Raw genomic sequence first — 21,832 nt, 5'->3', positions numbered from 1 at the left:
GGCGCCCACCACCATGCCTGGCTAATTTTTTGTATTTTTTAGTAGAGACGGGGTTTCACCGTGTTAGCCAGGATGGTCTCAATCTCCTGACCTCGTGATCCACCCGCCTTGGCCTCCCAAAGTGCTGGGATTACAGGTGTGAGCCACCGTGCCTGGCCCTCTACTAGGCTTTTAAAGTTATCAGCTGAATCCTGACAATTTAAGGTGTACTTCTTATTCCCATTCTGCACATGGGGAAATAAAATAAGTGGGATTAAGTGACTTGCCTAAGGTCCTGTAGCTACAAAATAGCCCATCTAGTTCAGTGCGACTCCAAAGTCCCATTTTTCTGTTAAAAAGCAAAGTACTAAAATACTAATACTGTAAGTCTTTTCTTGAGAAAATAATATTGCAATAATCAATCAATGAAGAAAAGTATAAATAAAATTTTTTTATTTTTATTGTTTTAACATTATGTTTTTAACTTTTTTGTTTTTAAGATGAGACCCCAGAATGACTTAAGGCTGAGCATATAGAGTGTTCTGTATGCACATAACCCCACCTCCAGGGGAAGTTAGTTTTGAGTAACCTATATTTCTGTTTATATTTACTAAAATGACGAATTTAAGAGATTCATGAATTATGGATGTTAGGATAGATTAATGGAGAGGGATATAGTAGAGTCACAAAAATATACATATAAGACCGATTATTTTGAGTCACAATGGATTGTAAAGTTCCAAAAGTGTGGGAAGCAGCAACTTTGCCTGTTAAGAATTTGAGAGAAGTAGGTATTACTACTGTTTATTCACAAACCCAATTGTCACTTCATTCAACAAATACTTTCTGGGTTCCTGCTTGTGTACCAGGCACCAGGGTAGGAGCTGGAGATGCAATAGTGAATCCGACAAAATCTTTAACCCTCATAGAGCATTCTATTTTTTGTGGGAAAGCAGAGAGTAAACCTTGAGTATGACAAGTCTTGGATAAATGCTCTGGTATTTGGGGAGGATGGATATCATTAGATGGAGTGATCTAGGAAGCACTCTTCAAGAAGTACATGTGAGTGGAGCTCTGAATGATGCAGGAGGAAGCTTTGCAGCTCTCTAGAGAGAGAGATTCCAGACAGAAGCTAACAGCCAAGACTCTGAGGCAGGAGCGTGCTTGGAATATGTGAGAAATAGCAAGGAGGCCATTATGGCTGAACCATAATGAACAAGGTGAACAGTGGTTGTAGAGCTTTGAGGTGTGTTAAGGGTTTGGGACTTTGTTTTTGGTATGATCATTGGCCATGGAAGGATTTCAAGCAGTAAAGAGTGACATGCTATGTGGGAAATAGACTGTAGGGAGGCAAGAGTAGAAGGCTGTTGCAGCAACCCATATGAGATTTGTTGGTGGCTTTGGCCAGGGTGGTAGTTGTGAAGGTGGTAATAAATGCTTTTATTCAGATGTATTTTGAGAGTGGATTTTAGAGCATATACTGATGACTTAGATGTAGCTGAAAAAAGGGGGTCTTGTACCATTTCTGAGATTGGGTCTAGCCTGTTTGTTTTCTTGCCACAGAATGTGCTGCCTTTTAAATGCTTTCTGTGTTTTAGTGATGGAAGGGTTCTAGCAAAGTCTGGTGCATTGATTCCTCTAGTACTTCTGCTTCCAGTTTAGGTTCCTGTTTCTCTCAGGAGGCCTTGGACAGTACTAAAATGTTAATACAAAGGCAACTCTGACTGTTCCACTTATCTTTATATGCTGCTACTTCGCATGTTTTCCAGTTTTTTTTTTATTCTGTTAGTCTTATATGCATCTCTCTATTTTCCTGTGATATGGTGAGATTTTCTGTGATCATGGTTTATTAGGAAATTAGAAAGAAGAGGAAGAGGAAGGTTAAGATTTGAACAGTTGTATAATGGCCTCCAGAGCAGCTGCTCCTCTTCCCTGCTTCGGCTGCTTCCACCTGTTGCCTGGATCTGGACTCTGAGATTAGGCCAGCTATCTGCTCCTTCTATTCTCCCTCAGATAGCAAGGTGTGAAAATGAAGGTCAAATATGGTTATAATATTAATAGGAATACAGATTGTGAATACAGATTGAAAATCTGTGGCTACAGATAAAGAAAAAGACTATGTTAGTTGTAATTTAGATAGTATCTCTATTTTTAAGAGGAGAAAATTGAAGCACATTAGACAGAAAGTTGGATGAGGACCGAACTTAGTTTTACATTTCTAGTAGGTAAGTATTCAATTTTTCACCAGAATATTAGATTTTCAATGGAAGTTCATTTGCAGTGGAATGAAATCTAAGTTTATAATATTAGGGAGCATGAGTTATGTATAAACATTGCTTCTAGAATTGCCAAGAGTATACAAATAAAACTTCCATTAAGTGATGTTAAAAGTAAAACTTTGCATTTGTTTTTTATCTGAGTGCTTAAAATGGTCATACAGGTAGTAGATTGTCCAAGCATTAAAGAGAGGCACATGTATAATTAACTGTTTGGCAACTCGGATGGCTATAGTCCATTAGGTTATGGTGGCCACCCTCGAACTCACAGAGGATGTTTAAAACCACTTAATAGTTATAGGACCCATTGTAGACATTTGTTGTCAAAAAAAGGAGCACAGATGAGAGGCATGGGATGAATCCATTCTTTCTTATCAAATTTTAAGGTGTAAAGCTTTGTTTCATTAAAGTTCCCACCTGAGCTGATACTGAAACCGTGCTTGCCTCACAGAGTTGTTATGAAGATTAAATGATTTATGTGTGAAAGCAGGTTGTAAACTTAAAGTTGCACATATAAGGGGCACCATTAAAAATTTTGGTTTAATACTTAAAAACATTTTCTTGGCACTATTACAACCAAATAAAATAAAAATAAAAATTTTCAGTTTTTTCCATGCATTGTTTTAATGGTGTTTATTTTTATTCTAAGGTAGAGTTGACAAAAATTGTATATATTTACAGTGTACAATTTGATGTTTTGATGCATGTATATATTGTAAAATGGTTAAATCAGGCTAATATATTAATTAACTCAAATAGTTATAATTTTTTGTTGTGGTATTTGTTTGTTAATAGCAGTTGTCTGTTTTCCTAGCAACTAATATGTAATATCATATTGATTCCAGGGGGCTCGAGTTGGTAGAATAGATGCTTTTGTTCAGAGCTTGGACAAAAATTTTATGGTTCCAGTAGGTGGTGCTATAATTGCTGGCTTTAATGATTCCTTCATTCAGGAAATCAGCAAGATGTATCCAGGTAAATAAATAAGTTGCTTTTCAGAAAAAGTAGCTAACAAACAAAAATCCATTTGTACATAGGCTATTGTAGTAAATCTTAATTTCCAAAGCTACCCCCCCCCACCACAGTCTTAATGTAACTTATCCTTCTTATTTCAGGAAGAGCTTCAGCTTCACCTTCTTTAGATGTCCTTATTACTTTATTGTCACTTGGATCAAATGGCTATAAGAAGCTACTAAAAGAAAGAAAGGTAAGCTTTCCCTTTAGGTGTCGAATAACATTCTTGACTAGAACTGTGCTCCAAATCATTGGTGTTTTCTGCCTATTGGTTTCTTGCATTGGGAGGGAGACATCTAGTATGGTCCGACAGTATTTATTCAGATCTGGAACCACCATAGGTGGTTTCCTATTACTTTTTGTCAGCCTGTCTATCCAGATATTACGAGGAATCTTGGTTAGGTGATTTTGCTTTTATTTATTTACTTTTTAGAAACTCCTGCATTAGGGACTCTTATTCAATAAAATTCAATTCATATATCACTTAAAGGTACTTAAAGGTAGAAGCTCTTAAAAGACAAATGGACAAGTCATCTTTTTAGTTTTTGGAAACTTGAAAATTGTTTAAGAGTGAGATGTCAGTCACAAGAGGAAGAATCAGGTCAGAAGTTAGCTCTATCTTTTTTTTTTTTTTTGAGCGGAGTCTTGGGCTGGAGTGCAATGGCACGATCTTGGCTCACTGCAACCTCTGCCTCCCAGGTTCAAACCATTCTTCTGCCTCAGCCTCCCGAGTAGCTGGGATTACAAGTGCCCGCCACCACACCTGACTAATTTTTTGTATTTTTAGTAGAGACGGGGTTTCACTATGTTGGCTAGGCTGATCTCCAACTCCTGACCTCGTGATCCACCTGCCTCAGCCTCCCAAAGTGCTGGGATTACAGATGTTACCCACCACGCCTGGCCTATTTCTTGTCATTATTGAACGCTGAACTCATTGGTTATATTGGTTATGAAAAGAAGTTACATTTATATTTGAAAACATGACTTTATCTCCAACACAACTAGCTTAATTCAGGACACCTCCAAAAGACAGAGCTTGTATAGCTAGGGCAGGCAGTGTTTTATTCATCTTCTATCTGGGAGAGAGTGAGTCCTCTGGTGCAGTTTTTAAATCTGATAACTTTCTAGGACTTAATAACAATTGTAGTCCCTTATATTTATAATAGTACTTTATATATTCTAAAGCATTTTCATATGTATTATCTCATAGATGATCTCATAGCCTTAGGATGAATACATAACAAGTTTAAAAATCTTGTGCTCTATTTTACCCCAGTCTTCCTTCCCCTACTAATTCATTCCATGGGATAGTAATTGTTTAATTGTGAGGACATTTCTTAAGATTTATGTGATATAGGAAAAGATGCTTAATGTCATTAGTAATTAGGGAAATGCAAATTTAAAGCCACAATGAAATACCACTACACACCTTTTAGAATGGCTAATGTACCGAAATATGCAACAAGATAATGACTCTCAAATGCACTATGCTAAATGAAAGAAGTCAGACTCAAAAGGCTACATATTGTACAGTTTCATTTATATGCCATCCTGGAAAAGGTAAAAAATATAAGGAAAGAAGAAAGATTAATGGTTGCTAAAGGGTAGGGATTGGGGAGGGAACTTTTTAGGGTGATGAAACGTTTTATGTCTTGATAGTGGTAGTGGTTTCATGACTGTATATATTTGTCAAAATTCATAGAAGTGGGCACCTAAAAAACAGACATCCCGAATTTTACTGTGTGAGCGAATTGTACCTCAGTAAGTCTGACAATGAATTTTTATACAATAAGAATAAAACTCTGGTTTTATAAACTCCAAATTGTAATCATTCATGGTCGTAGATTGTTGTAGCCAAGAGAAGACTGTGGCAAATCTTTCAAGAAAACAGATCCATATGTCAGATAACAACTCTCTATAGATGAGGAAAACTTGTCATCTGCTTCTATGAGAGTTTAGTTGTTTCAGTGGTTCTTAGCTCTCCTATAACTAGTCGTTTCGTCCTGGAAAAATTTTAAAGATTTTATTTCCCCGTTTGTGAAAGACACAATTGATATCTCAGGCCACTTTTAGTCTTAAAAGAGTCTAGAATATTTCTTAAAAGAGTTACTTCCTGGACTTTGGACATAATAATCATGGGAACTGGCCTGTAATTTAGTAATCCAGTATAAGGCATACTGGTAATATAAATTAGACATTTTGTAAATTTGAGTTTTTCTTTTTAACGCAATGGTCTCTTCAGTTTCATGTTACCTCATACCCATTTTTACCCTTATCAAGCTGTCTTGGCTTCCCTCCCTGCATCTGAATAAGCCCACTTAAAATAGCGTAGTCTAAAGTACGGAAATGCAAAGGTAAAGTTGAATGTGGGATAAGATTCGAGTAAACATTTAACTTACTGTGTATTTATTGACCACATGTCATGTGTCAGGCATATAGATACATATAGATATAGCAGTCAGTACAGTAGATAAAGATACTTGCTCTTGAGGAGCACACATTGCCTATGGGGGAAACCAGCAATAAACAGGCAACATAATATAGAAATTACAAAGTTTGCTTGAAGGTGAAAAGTGCTATGAACAAAAGCAAGAATAAGGAGAATTTGGGATGATGAGGTGGTAGTGGGAACTGATTTTTAAATATAGTGATTAGGGCAGGCCTCATTGAGAAGGTGACTTTTTTTTTTTTGAGATGGAGTCTCGTTCTGTCACCCAGGCTGGAGTGCAGTGGCGTGATCTTGCCTCACTGCAACCTCTGCCTCCCGGGCTCAAGTTATTCTCCTGCCTCAGCCTCCTGAGTAGCTGGGATTACAGGCACACATCACCATGCCTGGCTATTTTTTGTATTTTTAGTAGAGACGGGGTTTTGCCATGTTGGCCAGGCTGGTCTTGAACTCCTGACCTCATGTGATCCCCCCACCTTGGCCTCCCAGGGTGTTGGGACTACAGGCGTGAGCCTCCGTGCCCAGCCCAATACCGTGACATTTGAGTGAACTTGAAGTTTGAGGGAATATACACATATGATGGTGAAGTGCGTTTCAGGCAGAAAGCCAGTATCAGGACTCTAGGCCAGATGTGGACCTTGCGTATTTGAGAAGCAGCAAGGAGGCCAGTGTGGCTGGAGCAAAAAGAGCAAGGAGGAGAACTGTGGGAGTTGAGGTCAGGGTGGTAATGAGGGTGGGGCTGATCATGTGGGGCCTTCTAGGCCACAGTAAGGTCCGTGCCTCATACTCTGAGTGAAATAGGGAGCCACTGGAGGTTTGAATTGAGTAGAATGATCTGACAGGCTTTGAATGCTCACATTGATAATAGATTGGGGGGCAAGGGCAGAAGCTGGATGGATACCTGTTAGGAGCCTTTTATAGTGGTTAAGAAGTGATATTGGCTGGGAGCTAGATGGTGGCAGTGGAGGTAATAAGAAGTGGTTAGAGTCAGGTTTGACCTGAGCAATTGGAAGGATGGAACAGCCATTAGCTATGATGGGGAAGCTGTAGATTTTGGGGGAAGACTAGGAGTTCAGTTTTGGACAAAATTGAATTTGAATTGACCTTAAGATAGAGTTGCAAAGTAGAGAGTAGGATATACAAGTTTAGGATTAAGAGAGAACTGGGCTGGAAATAAAAATCTGGGAGTTAATTGGCCAAGAGACTAGATGAGATTGCAAGAGAGTGAGTGTAAACAGAAAAGAGGTATAAGGACTGAGCTCTGGGCACTACAGCATTAAGAGGTCTGAGAAAAGCAACCAGCAAAGGAGACTTAGAAGGAACATTCAGTGAGGAGGAAGACCAAGAATGGTGTCCTAAGTCATCCCTTGGTATCACTCAGATACCAAAATCTTTAGATGCTCAAGTCCCATATATAAACTGACATAGTATTTTCATATAAATTATGCACATCCTCCTGTATTCCTTAAATCAACTCTAGATTACTTATAATACTGAATACAATGTAAATGTTACATAAGTAGTTGTTATACTGTATTGTTTAGGAAATAATGTCAAGAGAAGAACTCTGTGCGTATTCAGCACAGATGCAATTTGTTTTTTTTTTTTCAAATATTTTCAATCCACACTTGGTTGAAGCTGTGGAGGCAGAACTCATGGATATGGAGGACCAACTGTGTATTAAGGAGGAGGGAGTGATTAGCATAGCTGATGGCACTGATAGGTCAAGTAGGGTGAGCATTAAGATTTGACCATTAGTTAGAAAGGTTTCATGTAAAAATCATTCTTAACATAGTCTTTCCATGCAAAGTTTGTGTTTATACAAATACCATATACATCCTTATACATTTATATACATATGAAATAATTACACGTAATACTGAGCACTTACTATGTGGAAGGCACTCTTCTAAGTACATTTTTATGTATACATTTAATCCTTAAAATATTCTTATGAGGTATTGTTGTCCTCATTTTCATAGGAAATCAAGAAGTAACATGTATGAGGTGAATTGTGGAATATGGAATGAAATCTAGGCAATTGGGTCTCCTATTCTCTGTCTTAACTTCTAAATTCTACTTGCCTTTTTAAATATAGAAGATAATCTAGCCTGGTGGATTTATATGGCTGTAAATCTCAAGATATGGGTCTACTGATATCTAAAGGAGACAAAAACAGTGAATAAATCTAGCTACTCTGGCCAAAAAAGCTCAGTTATATTTTAGAGAGGATATATGTTGTTTGCTTGTGCAGAATCACTGTCATTGGAGAACTGCTCCTCCCTGACTCCAGGTGGTCCTGCTGAGTCTATCAATTACAGTGTCCCTCCTCTTTCATATGGTGGGCTGATGATCTGGCTAGCCTGGTTCACAGGCATGTGGAGATAGTGTCCTTCCAGTAGATTTGATTGATCCTTTAGAGACAGGACCTCTTGCTTTGCAGATAGTAAGCTGTAAGGATATAATCTTACAACTGTCAGCTGCCGTATTTCTAGCCATGCCAAGAGAGACTTCTCAACACTAGGGACTATAAGAAGAAAAACAGAATTAAGTCATTTGAGACTCTATCCAGCCATGCCTGCTTGTGGACTGGGCTGTGAGATGAAGCAGTAAATTCCCATCTCTGTTTTAAACTTTCTAATGCTGATACTTTTGATTCCTTTTATACCCTTAAGCCCTTATATCATTAAGTCTTTCACAATGTTTCCAACATTCATTTCTTTCCATTTCCACTGCTATCACTCCCTAATTTAAGTCCTTACCACATCCCACCTCATGGTTACAGTAATTTACTCACACTTCTCCTGTTCCCCCATCTTGGTCTACTCTAATTTGTCACATTGTAGAGCAGTGCCAGGTTAATATTCTAAAGACACAACTTTCAGAGGCCAAGGTGGGCAGATCATGAGGTCAAGAGATCGAGACCATCCTGGCCAAGATGGTGAAACCCTGTCTTTACTAAAAATACAAAAAGTAGCTGGGTGTGGTGGCACACACCTGTAGTCCCAGCTACTTGGGAGGCTGAGGCAGGAGAATCACTTGAACCCAGGAGGCGGAAGTTGCAGTGAGCTGAGATTGCACCACTGCACTCCAGCCTGGCGACAGAGTGAGACTCCATCTCAAAAAAAAAAAAAAAAAAAAAAAAGACACAACTTTCTTCAAGTTGTTTTGCTTTGGGTTCTGGTTGCCTACAAGACAAAGTTCAAACTCCTTTAAAAATAGTATTGGCCCCTGCTCATTCATTTATTCATTCAAACAAATATTTATGTGTAGGCCCTAAAGCTAAATCCACAAACAAGACTGACTTAGTCTTTACCTCCATGGAAATTATAGTTTTGGGAGGAAATCTAGATATTAAATAGTTACAAATCTGATGAGAATTATGAAAGGAAAGCAAGAGTGTGTGAGAGCATCTATTACCAAACCCAGCTGGGACACCTACCCCAGATCTGGAAGGGTCAGGTAAAAGCTCCCTGGAGAAAAGACAGTGCATTTATTCACTGACATTCGTGGTGTGGTCCTAAGGTAGTACTGATGGCTAGTACAACTGTGGAACTATGAAAGGGTGTTTTAAACTGAGTCTAGAAAGCAAAGTACTATGCAGTTATTTGAGAGTTTATGTTTTGAGTCACTTTATAAAATTAGCTTTCCTTTAGGGTAGATTCAGATTCATTAGGTCAGAAGGAGGGCTTAGACAACTGCATTTTTAACAAAGTTTTCCTGATGAATTTTGGTGCAGATTCATGTTTGATAGCCCTTGTTTTGGGGCACATAGGTCACTTGTATATATAACAGAAACTTGGAGAGGAAACATACAATGTCATAGCATTTTAACACTTATACATAGGTAGATAATATTTTATGGCATTTGAGATGAAATGCATAAATATCCCAAATATCAAAACTTCAAAATATAACATTAGTTATCTGTGTTTATTTCTGATCTTTTGTAGTCTTTTTTCTTAGATTTTTTTTTCTTTTTTCTTAGCTGCTTTTTGTTTTATATTGAGCACTCCTCAGATTTGGCTAAAATCATAAATTTATTTTATTTATTTATTTAATTTTATTTTTAAATAGAGATAGGGTCTTGCTATGTTGCCTAGGCTGGTCTTGAACTCCTGGACTCAAGCCATTCTCCTGCCTTGGCCTCCCAAAGTCTTGGGATTACAGGCATGAGCCTAAGTTTATTTTTAAACTAAATAAATGGAATATATTATAACTAACAATAAGACCATTATACAAAATTATAAGTCATTTTAAAAGTATACTTTATTATATAGATAGTAACTTTTAAGACTAAAAAAATATTATTTTAGGTTCTGGGGTACATGTACAGGATGTGCAGGTTTGTTACATAGGTAAACGTGTGCCATGGTGGTTTGCTGCACCTGTCAACCCATCACCTAAGTATTAAGCCCAGCACGCATTAGCTATTTTTTCTGATGCTCTCCCTCCCCCTGCACCCCTCTGACAGGCCCCAGTGTGTGGTGTTCCCCTCCCTGTGTTTGTGCGTTCTCATTGTTCAGCTCCCACTTAGAGTGAGACCATGCGGTATTTGGTTTTCTGTTCCTGCTTTAGTTTGCTGAGGATAGTCTTCCAGCTCCATCCATGTCCGTGCAAAGGACATGATGTCATTTCTTTTTAAGGCTGCATAGTATTCCATGGTGTAGATGTGCCACATTTTCTTTATCCAGTCTATCATTGATGAGCATTTGGGTTGATTCCATGTCTTTGCTGTTGTGAATAGTGCTGCATTGAACATACATGTGCATGTATCTTTATAATAGAATAATTTATATTCCTTTGGATATATATCCAGTAATGGGATTGCTGGGTCGAATGGCATTTCTGGTTCTAGATCTTGAGGAATCCCCACACTGTTTTCCAAAATGGTTGAACTAATTTACATTTCCACCAACAGTGTAAAAGTGTTCCTATTTCTCTGCAACCTTGCCAGCATCTGTTGTTTCTTGACTTTTTAATAATCACCATTCTGACTGGCATGAGATGGTATCTCATTGTGGTTTTGATTTGCATTTCTCTCATGATCAGTGATGTTGAGCTTTTTTTCATATGTTTGTTGGTTGTATGGATGTCTTCTTTTGAGAAGTGTCTGTTCGTGTCCTTTGCCCACTTTTTAATGGGGTTGCTTGATTTTTTTTCTTGTAAATTTGTTTACGTTCATTGTAGACTGGATATTAGACCTTTGTCAGAAGGGTAAGTTGCAAAAATTTTTTCCCATTCTGTAGGTTGTCAATTCACTCTGATGATAGTTTCTTTTGCTGTGCAGGAGCTCTTTAGTTTAATTAGATCACATTTGTCAATGTTTGCTTTTGTTGCAATTGCTTTTGACATTTTCATCATGAAATCTTTGCCTGTGCCAGTGTCCTGTATGGTATTGCCTAGATTTTCTTTTAGGGTTTTTATAATTTGGGGGTTTACATTTAAGTCTTTAATCCATCTTGAGTTAATTTTTGTCTAAGGTGTAAGGAAGGGGTTCAGTTTCAAGTTTCTGCATATGGCTAGCCAGTTTTCCCAGCACCATTTATTAAATAGAGAATCCTTTCCCCATTGCTTGTTTTTGTCAGGTTTGCCAAAGATCAGATGGTTGTAGATGTGTGGTCTTATTTCTGAGTTATCTATTCTGTTTCATTGGCCTATGTGTCTGTTTTTGTACCAGTACCATGCTGTTTTGGTTACTGTAGCCCTGTAGTATAGTTTGAAGTTGGGTAGTATGATGTCTCCAGCTTTTTTCTTTTTGCTTAGGATTGTCTTGGCTATACAGACTCTTTTTTGGTTCCATGTGAATTTTTAAATAGTTTTTTTCTAATTCTATGAAGAATGTCAACGGTAGTTTGATGAAAATAACATTGACTCTATAAATTTCTTTGGGCAGTGTGGCCATTTTCATGATAGTGGTTCTTCCTATCCATAATATGGAATGTTTTTACATTTGTTTGTGTCCTCTCTAATTTCCTTGAGCAGTGGTTTGTAGTTTCCCTTGAAGAGTTCCTTCACTTCCCTAGTTAGCTGTATTTCTAGGTATTTTATTTGCTTTGCAGTAATTGTGAATGTGAATTGTGAGAGCCAAATCATGAATGATTTGGCTCTCTGCTTGTTTGTTGTTGTATAGGAATGCTTGTGATTTTTGCACATTGATTTTATATTCTGAGACTTTGCTGAAGTTGCTTATCAGCTTAAGAAACTTTTGGGCTGAGACAATGGGGTTTTCTAGATACAGTATCATGTCATCTGCAACCAGAGACAGTTTGACTTCCTCTCTTCCCATTTGAATACCCTTTATTTCTTTCTCTTGCCTGATTGGCCTGGCCAGAACTTCCAATGGTATGTTGAATAAGAGTGGTGAGAGAGGGCATCCTTGTCTTGAGCTGGTTTTCAAGGGGAATGCTTCCAGCTTTTGCCCATTCAGTATGATATTGGCTGTGGGTTTGTCATAAATGGCTATTATTATTTTGAGATATGTTCCTTCAATACCTAATTTATTGAGAGTTTTTAACATGAAGGGATGTTGAATTTTACCAAAGGTATTTTCTGCATCTATTGAGATAATCATGTGGTTTTTGTCTTTAGTTCTCTTTATTTGATGAATTACATTTATTGATTTGCGTGTGTTGAACCAGCCTTGCATCCTGGGGTTGAAGCCTACTGAGTCATGGTGGATAAGCTTTTTGATGTGTTGCTGGATGTGCTTCTGGTTTGCCAGGAATTTATTAAGGATTTTTTCATCGATGTTCATCAGGGATATTGGCCTGAAGTTTTTTTTTTTAAATTTCTGCCAGGTTTTGATATCAGGATGATGCTGGCCTCATAAAATGAGTTAAGGAGGAGTCCCTCCTTTTCAATTGTTGGGAATAGTTTCAGAAGAAATGGTACCAGGTTCTCTTTGTACCTCTGGTAGAATTCAGCTGTAAATCTGTCTGGTCCTGGGCTTTTTTTGGTTGGTAGGCTATTAATTACTGCCTCAATTTCAGAACTTGTTATTGGTCTATTCAGGGACTCAACTTCTTCCTGGTTCAGTCTTGGGAGGGTGTATATATGCAGGAATTTATCCATTTCTTCTACATTTTCTAGTTTATTTTCATAGTGGTGTTTATAGTATTCTCTGATAGTTGTTTGTATTTCTGTGGGTCAGTGGTGATACCCCGTTTATCATTTTTGTTGTGTCTATTTGATTCTTCTCTCTTTTCTTATTAGTCTAGCTAACAATCTACCTATTTTTTATTAATTTTTTTTAAAAACCCACTCCTGGATTCGTTGACTTTTTTTTTTTTTTTAACGGTTTTTCGTGTCTCTGTCTCCTTCAGTTCCACTGTGATCTTGGTTGTTTCTTGTCTTCTGCTAGCTTTGGGATTTGTTTGCTCTTGGTTGTCTACTTCTTTTAGTTGATGTTAGAATGTCAATTTGGGATCTTTCTGGCTTTTTGATGTGAGCATTTAGTGCTATAAATTTCCCTTTTAACACTGCTTTAGCTGTATCCCAGAGATTCCAGTATGTTATCTCTTTGTTCTCATTAGTTTCAAAGAACTTCTTTATTTCTGCCTTAATTTCGTTATTTACCCAGGAGTCATTCAGGAACAGGTTGTTCAGTTTCAGTTGTGTGGTTTTGAGTGAGTTTCTTAACCTTGAGTTATAATTTAGTTGTGTTGCGGTCTGAGAGACTGTTATGATTTCAGTTCTTTTGCATTTGCTGAGGGGTGACACTTTTAAGATTTCTATATGCTGCCATTATAATGCCAAATAAGCATGTTATTTAGTATTTCTTGCTTTTGTTCTTGACTTTGAAACCATAAGTAAAAATAATAATATGCAATATTTACTACAATAAACTAATGTAAGTCTTGAGTAATTTTATAGTTAAACTTATTTAATTAGCAAATTAAACTGAGAGTTTGAGTGTACTCTTCTAAAAAATTACTATTATGTGTCTGAAATGAAACTTGGTCCTTAATTATGAGTACTTTGGTAGACTAATGCCCCCTTGGAATTTGCCATCCATCCCTCTATTCTTAGCATCCCTTACTTGATATATAGTAGATGCTCATCATATGTTTGTTGAATGTATGAACACAGGGTATTTAAGAACACCTGGATCAAATGTTGTATAATCATCTCATATTTTATATAGAATAAGTGTCTTTCTGGAAAATTAGTCAGAAAGCAAATTTTATACACACACACACACACACACACATTTTTAAAGATATGGGGTCTTGCTATGCTGCCCAGGCTGGGCTTGAACTCCTGAGCTCAAGCAGTCCTCCCACCTCAGCCTCCCAAGTAGCTAAGACTATAGGCATGTACCTCTGTGTCCAGTTGCACATAATATTTTGATACCGATTTCCATTGTGAATTCTATGCCCTTTTTTTTTTTTTTTTTTTTTTTTTGAGATGGGGTCTCATTCTGTCACCCAGGCTGGAGTGTAGTATCATGATCATGGCTCACTGCAGCCTTGACCTCTCTGGGTTCAGGTGATCCTCCCACCTCAGCCTCCTGAGTAACTGGTGTCCACAGGTGCACGCCACCATGCCAGTCTAAATTTTTTTTTTTTTTTACTTTTTGTAGAGACAGGGTTTTGCCATGTTGCCCAGTTTGGCCTCGAACTCCTGAGCTCAAGCAATCCTCTTGCCTCAGCCTCCCAGAGTGCTGGGATACAGGCATAAGCTACTGCACCAAGCCTTTTTTTTTTTTTTTTAAGGGAATAATCTACTGTATATTTCTATGTTCTTATAGAAACATTTCTCTAAATATTCAACTATATGGATATAGTCAAAAACTTGTGAAAAGGAATGGAGATTACCTGTTGTATATAACAGGCATTGTACTTCTTGCCTAGCAGAAGCACTTTTCTAGCCTTAAGATTTTGGAATTGTTGATTTTAGGGATTTTGTCATCTTTTTGGAATTTCTGTTATGTCTTGATGTTCTGTCTTGTGACATTTAGGATTTTGACTTTAAGATTTTTGACTACTTGTAGATGATTGATTCCAAAGGCCCATGCATGTGTACATTTTGCTTAGCATGAGTGAAAATCCATCTCCTTTGAGAATGACCTGCAGGAATATGTAGCTCAGCTAGTAAATGAATCCAGCAGGCAGCTCAGTTTCATTGGGACTTTGTTCTTTATTATCACTGGGTAAACACTTTATGGGAGAAATTTTATGTTGGAGTAGTATTCATGAATTGGATGCCTTCATCTCAGATGTCAGGAGGTAACTCTCTTTGTAACATTCAGAACTTTGTTCTTTTCCTTTTATCTAGATATATAGAGTAGAGTAGAATAAACAGGAACAGGACAAGAACAGGATTATAGCTACAGTGTATTATCATGTGTCTGTAGGAGTCCTGCTAGCTAACTTTAGTTTTTTTTAATCCTGAGAACTCTTTTAGGCTAGGGGAAAAATAGGTGGGTGGGGAGCTAACATTTTTATGAATGTCTCTGCTGTATGCCAGGAACTGTGCTAGATGCATTGTACTTATTATTTCCTGTAATACCCAGAGCAAGTGTATGAGGTAGGAATTATCCCCATTTTGCAGATAAAATTGAGGCCCAGAGGAGTTCAGTACTCGCCCAAGTACCACTTATAAGTACCAGAATTGCCATTGAAACCCAGGTCTGTGTGATGCTAAAGTCTGTGCGCTTTCCGTCTTACCACTTTCTTGTCACTGCTTCCAGTCACTCATCTGTTGTTGAGGGAGTGATCACTCGCCCTGTGCTAGGCATTTGAGCCATAAAGATGATGATCTTGTGACCCTCTCACTCTAGTGGAGGTATGTAAAACCCCAAAAGCTCTCTAATGTACTAATTGGTTTTATTTAAAATTCTCTGTATAGAATTTACAAGAGAGAATATCTCTAGGAGTAATTTTCAAAGTATTACGATGCCCATTTGAGAACTCTGTCACTGTAAGTTAAAGTTTGCTTTTTTAACAACTTCATTCAGTAGGCAGGTTTCTCTGTTGAAAAATGTGGATGTCCTCCATAAACCATAATTGCATATATGTAGCATAAATATTGTTTTTTTATTGGATTTGTTGCAGAAATAAGGGCCTCTTTTGTTTAAATGGACTTGCTTTTGAACTGTGAAAATTTAATCGTGATGGTTTATTGGTTCAGCTCTGGAGAAGCTGAGGCAAAGCTATTTTGCTCCAGCCAGAGCTATTTATATACCATCACTGAGAGCTCCTTTTTATATTATTGGTGTTATTGTGTACTAAAAAAAGGAATGTTAGAAGAAAACTTAGAATTTTTTTCATTCTATGCCCTTATTCACCACAATGATATTTTTAGAGGTTATTTCATCTAGCTCTATCTCTTCAGAAAAGGCTTTATCTTTTTCACAGTAGTGGCAGACAAGAACTCAGCTTGAAGCCATTCCTTCTTAAGCTTTCTTTTTTGAAGGGTGAAAGGATCAGAGAGAGTGGAGCTCTGTGTGTGAATTGAGCCTCTTTGCCCTTATCCCCTTCCTGATCAACACATTTGCTTCATTGAGGGGAGAAATAACCATGAATTTAACCCCTTTTAAAAGAGAGGTGAAAATGTAAGACTGTATCTTTTAGTTTGTCTATGCAGAAAGAAAGTCTATGGTCTTAGAAGTTTATCCTCACTTCTGTTTTGCTTCTGGAGAAGATCATTATTCTGTTTAGCTTTCCTTTTAGAAAAGTGCTTTGCTGAACAGGGAAGGCAGGTAATCATTTATTGTTGCAAATATCTGCTGAATTGGATAAGTGGAAGAAGAATAACAGCACTATGGCTGCTCAGTGGCTGGAATTTGTGAGCTAAAAACTGGGGGACAAACTAAGTTTTAAAAGAACATCATACACTTCAGTGTCCTTATAGCAGAGCTAAGTTTGAAAACACTACTAGATTTGCAGCCCTGTAAGTGGAGTAGTTGAATCTCTGCAGAAGCATCTGATTTCAAGCCTACATATGGGGCCTTAACAACTTGAATGCAGATGGGTGTAGCCTCTGAGGCAAGATTCGCCACTTGCTCCTGGATCCTTTTAGCTGGCCACAGTCATAGACAGCAGCATGTCATATTTAGTACTGTTTTCCTCCAATATGGACATCTGTCTGCTTCAGTATTTACCTACTCTCGGTCATCCATCCATCCATTCATGTTATCTTTGAAATAGTAGACTACTGGGTATGTTTCTTTTGGTTTATTACCTGCCTTGTGAAACATATTGTAATAATATGTGAGGTTCCATTTTTATTTTATCCTATAACATGAAACAGTATGTTTCCAAAGGTGTAATTACATAAGACCGTTTCACATAAAATTTAGTGAATTATGCACATCTTTGGATTTTGGGAGAGACAGGCTAGATGTCGGATTTCATGACTGCAAATCAATTTGCAAAAGGCCATATGAAAGATAATGCTTAATATAATTCAACTTCTCTTCCATTAACATCTTGAACTGTGGTGTAAAGTTTTGTATTTTTATTCTAGAAATATAGCTGACATTAGCATTCAGGTGTACAGTTCAGTTTATCTCTAGTGAAAAGTCTCTTAAAATTAAGTTAAATACAGCACAGAGAACATGGAAAATCAATAATATTTCATTTCTTTTAAGTAAGATCTTTCTATATACATTTGCTTGGGTTGCTTATAAATTTCTTTCTTTACAGAAGTATTTTATAATAAATGTCAGTTATAGATTTAACTGTAGCAAAAAACAGTACAGGTTTGGTAGTAGCTTTAATATATCAGGTAAAAAACTGCTTAGCTAAGTATTAGTGTAGGATAGTGGTATAGTCTCCTAAATGATATTTTTAAAATGTAGTAATATTAATAGGAGAGCATTTAGGAGCTTAACATGTGGAATATTATAGAATTCAGCCTATTGTGCTTTAAGATATTTAAAACATATTTGCTTATTGGTTTACTTATAACCCTTTACACAGAGTAAACATATTGTAAATATTTGTTGATGGATGTGAACTTGCTTCAAATTTTTTTTAAATCTAATTACTCCCATACTAGTGATACGAGATTTAATTACTTTAGTGTTATCCTCGTAGTCTAAAAATACTATCCTAATATTACCTACAGTTCAAAAGGAATTCTAGTGGCATTAGCAAGTGATTGATAGAACTGGTAAAAACTAATTTGTTAAAGTATTAGAAGTTGAACATTGAGCAAATTCACTTTTTAATAGCCATGTATGCATCAGTAAGTTTAAAAGCACCCTCTAGGGGTGTTATTTAGGAAACATTTTCTCTTTTTTCAGAAATAGCTAACTTGAGTACAAATTAAGTACTCCTCAGGTTCAGCTTATTCACAAATGTGACCACATTGGCATTTAATGTGGCTGCCAAAGTAGATAGAATAATATTTTAAATTGTCTTCACCACTGAAATATGTAAACTGGAGAAAATTTTGCTTCATGAATATATGCTTGAGGATAAATGAAGGATGGATGTGGGTTATGTTGTTGTTAGGTGGTTTGTAGGAGGTAGGGCTCTGTAAAAGGCATTTCCTGCCTGTGAGATTTGTTTCTGCCTATGGGAGGTTGATGAATTTCAGAGTAAATTGGAAAGGCAGAGGCCAGTTAAGACTTTGGTGAATTATATAAGTGAAGAAAAATCAGCATTTAATATCTAAATGAAAATATGTGACTGCTTTAAAAACAAACAGAGCATTTAAATTAGTAACCTAATTACTTTATAGAAGATGAAAATATATGGATGAAACCCAGGAATCCTCCTCTTTATTAACCCTGGTGTGTTACTAAAAAATTATGAGTTGTTCTAATTGCTGGAAAAACTGTTGATTTGTTCCATTTGATTATCTTATTGTTTCACCTTTCATAGTATGGGAATATTGGGTTAAGAAGGAGGGACCAGGGCCAGGTGTAATCCCAGCACTTTGGGAGGCCGAGGCGGGTGGATCACCTGAGGTCAGGAGTTTGAGACCAGCCTGACCAGCGTGGTGAAACTGGCGCAATCTTGGCTTACTGCAACCTCCGCCTCCCAGGCTCAAGTGAATCTCATGCCTCAGCCTCCCGAGTAGCTGGGATTACAGGCTCACACCACCATGCCTGGCTAATTTTGTATTTTCAGTAGATAAGGGGTTTCACCATGTTGGCCAGGCTGGTCTCGAACTCCTGACTTCAGGTGATCCACCTGCCTCAGTCTCCCAAAAATGCTGGGATTACAGGCGTGAGCCACCATGCTTGGCCCAGGATATTTTTATATGTCTAAGAAAAGATGCTTTTTTTTTTGTTTCTGGAAATGATAATGACATTTGTCTCCTTAAATATTTCTCTATACTTTAAATAACGAAAGAGAAAGGCTTATCTCATGTAGCAGTAACATTTATTAATAGCTTCATTAGGTATGGCCATTGTAGATGTTAACTTTTTGAATATAAAAGGAATGAATTTATTTTAGTGATCTAAGATTTTTGTAATTCCAACATTCTGAGAATTAATTTTATAAAGTATCCTAAAATTTAAAAATGATTATTCAAAAATTTTTAGGTGAGAATATAAAATATGTGTACTGGGTTGACAGAAGTGAAAATGTTTGTGGTCTTAAGTAGACTCATTAATAATTCATAAACCTGGTAGGAATTTTCCTCTTACTCTTTACCTAAAAGATGGAGTTAGTCATCTGTGTGCTTCAGACATGAAAAAATTCCTCTGGGACTCAGTGTGGGATGAGAGTATCTTGGCCTTTGAGGTTGGGGAAGTGTCATTTCTTGCTGTCTCTGCTTGGGTACTCTGTTAGCCCCTGGCTGTTTGTTGTATCCTTAGAGTTTATATGTTTTTTCTGTGATTAGAGGAGCTCAGTGCAAATGTGTTTGTTTAGCTGCAGATGTAGTTGGGCAGATACTGATTTCAACACTTTTTAAAGGTCTTGTGAGGAGAAGAAAGTAAAATTTTAGGTCAAATAGTTGCCAACTTAATATTTACCTGTAACTGTTAAACTGCCACTTATATACATGTGACATTTGATACTTGTAAAATACATTTTTATTATATTTTCTACTATTGAATATATTTTATTTTTCAGAGTGGGACAATTTTTAGTTTTAGTTGCCTTTTTTTGTTTTGTTTTTGTTTTTGTTTTTGTTATGTTACCCAGGCTGGTGTTGAACTCCTGGGCTCAAGCTTGGACTATGGGAGTTGCTGTATTCTTTTAATTGAAGTAAGGGAATTGTTCACTTTAATGTTGTGTGATTTAAAGGAAATACATTTATAAACTACCTTTTCCTAAATAACTTGCATACTAAAGTCTGGCACATTTTTCTTGGTGTTGGGGCAATGGTGGTGAAGAAGACAAAGTCCTTGTGGTCAAGGAGTTTTTGCCTTGTAATGGGTAGTAATAGGCAATATTCATTTAAGCAAATACATGAGATAATTTCAGATTGTGGCAAGTATAGTGAAGGAACCAAAATAGGTAATATGCTGGAAGGAGATTGGGATTGGGAAGGAGATTGGCAGAGTTGGAAAGCTACTTTAATAGCAAAGTTAACAAAGGAAGGTGTCTTTAGCATTTGCCAAGAGGGACCACTTGGGGAATGATCTAGGAAATGCAGGGAAAGCAAGCACAAAGGTTTGAACACTACAATGATTGGAAAGGAGGCTAATGTGACTGGTGTGTAGTGACTAGGGGAAATGATAGTCACTAGGTTGAGTATATTGGCTGGGTCACATTATGTGGGGCCTTAGAGATGAAGAGTGTGGTTTTCTAATAGTTACTGGAGGAAGTCATCAGGGGAGAAGCATGAACTGGTATGCTTTTGAAAGACCTCTCTAGTCTCTGAGTGTAGAACAGATTATAGAAGGGTGGAGAACAGGCAGAAAAATCATTTAGGATCTATTGCTGTGTCCAGGGAAGAGGTTGATGGCTACGAGGACCAGAGTGGTAGGTCTGGAAGTTCTGAGAAGAAGATGGATTTGTGATAGATATGTAATAGTGAAGGGAGAAAATGTGCTGGTTCTTGGCCTTTACTGAAATCCTGTGGCTTCTGATAGTTGTGGCAGCTTTGAATTTCACTGTATTGTGGCAAAGGAGAGAATTGGTCTTAAGGCACATGGATGAGTTAATTTAAAATGTAGACTTCATACCCATCAGATTTTTGTCTTATTAAATCTGGCAGTAGATATTTGATTTGTTTTAAATGTGACATTTTGTTGTTGCAGGAAATGTTTTCATATTTGTCCAACCAAATAAAGAAGTTGTCAGAAGCCTACAATGAAAGACTGTTGCATACACCTCACAATCCCATATCTTTAGGTAATTTCTTTTTTCCTAAAGAAAAACAAATACTTATGATCCACTCTAGGAGGAAGCTGATACTTCTAGAAGGAGAGAAAACTCTTTCTAGTTATAATGATATTTCTAAATTCATCACAGTATTTTAATTTGTAAATTGAAAAAGTTTAGTTAGGCTTTTGAAATGCTCTAATATATTTCTAAGATAAAGCCTATACACTGAGAGAATCAGAATCAATATTAAGTATTATAACAAAAATGCAGAAAAGAATACTTAAAGTCCTATTTCTAACCATAACTCTATTTATAAATAATTAAAGCTTTCTCCAGGTCGGGTTTGGTGGCCCACGCCTGTAATCCTAGCACTTTGGGAGGCTGAGGCAGGAGGTCACTTAAGCTCAGGAGCTCAAAACCAGCCTGGACAACATAGTGAAACCTTGTCTCTATTATTTAAACTAAACAAATAAACAAAACTTTCTCCAGTTAACAAAACCCCAACATATCAGAAATTAAATCTTTTCTTATGTTGTTTTTAATGTCATTATTGCTTGTTTTCTTTAGCCTACGGATGTTAGAGAAATTTGTATTTATGATATTTTCATTTGTATATATAAGGACTGTTTTTATCATGTAATGTAGGGGCTACTAAAAACAATAATGTGAATGTTGACTTTTATGAACTTAATTATCTTTTAAGCTTCATAATTACCCCCTTTTAAATTGTGAATATATGTAATATAATGTTTCATATTTCACATATATCTGAAGAAAGTAAGGAAGGTGAATCATTTGTAGCTGAAGCCTTTTTTAGGAATGGGCTTCTGTGGAATACCATTTGAACACCAATATATAATAAAAACCACCCCAATTAG

The 21,832-nt window shown here is 36.9% G+C and overlaps 1 protein-coding gene across 2 annotated transcripts in view; it reads left to right on the top strand.

Annotated features, from left to right (window-relative positions):
• Positions 1-21,832, top strand: part of SEPSECS (Sep (O-phosphoserine) tRNA:Sec (selenocysteine) tRNA synthase) — a 41,196-nt gene that overhangs the window by 12,224 nt on the left and 7,140 nt on the right. For both annotated transcript variants that reach the window (XM_003826835.5, XM_055111252.2), the window contains 3 exons: positions 3,101-3,230; positions 3,371-3,462; positions 20,888-20,981. In XM_003826835.5, the coding sequence (XP_003826883.1) occupies positions 3,101-3,230; positions 3,371-3,462; positions 20,888-20,981 (316 nt within the window). The remainder of the gene's footprint in view (positions 1-3,100; positions 3,231-3,370; positions 3,463-20,887; positions 20,982-21,832) is intronic.

Source organism: Pan paniscus, chromosome 3 (assembly GCF_029289425.2).
Source record: "Pan paniscus chromosome 3, NHGRI_mPanPan1-v2.0_pri, whole genome shotgun sequence".
In the NCBI taxonomy this organism is placed as follows: Eukaryota; Metazoa; Chordata; class Mammalia; order Primates; family Hominidae; genus Pan; species Pan paniscus.
Note: the sequence above shows the minus strand (reverse complement) of the source record. Positions and strands in the feature narration are given on the sequence as shown.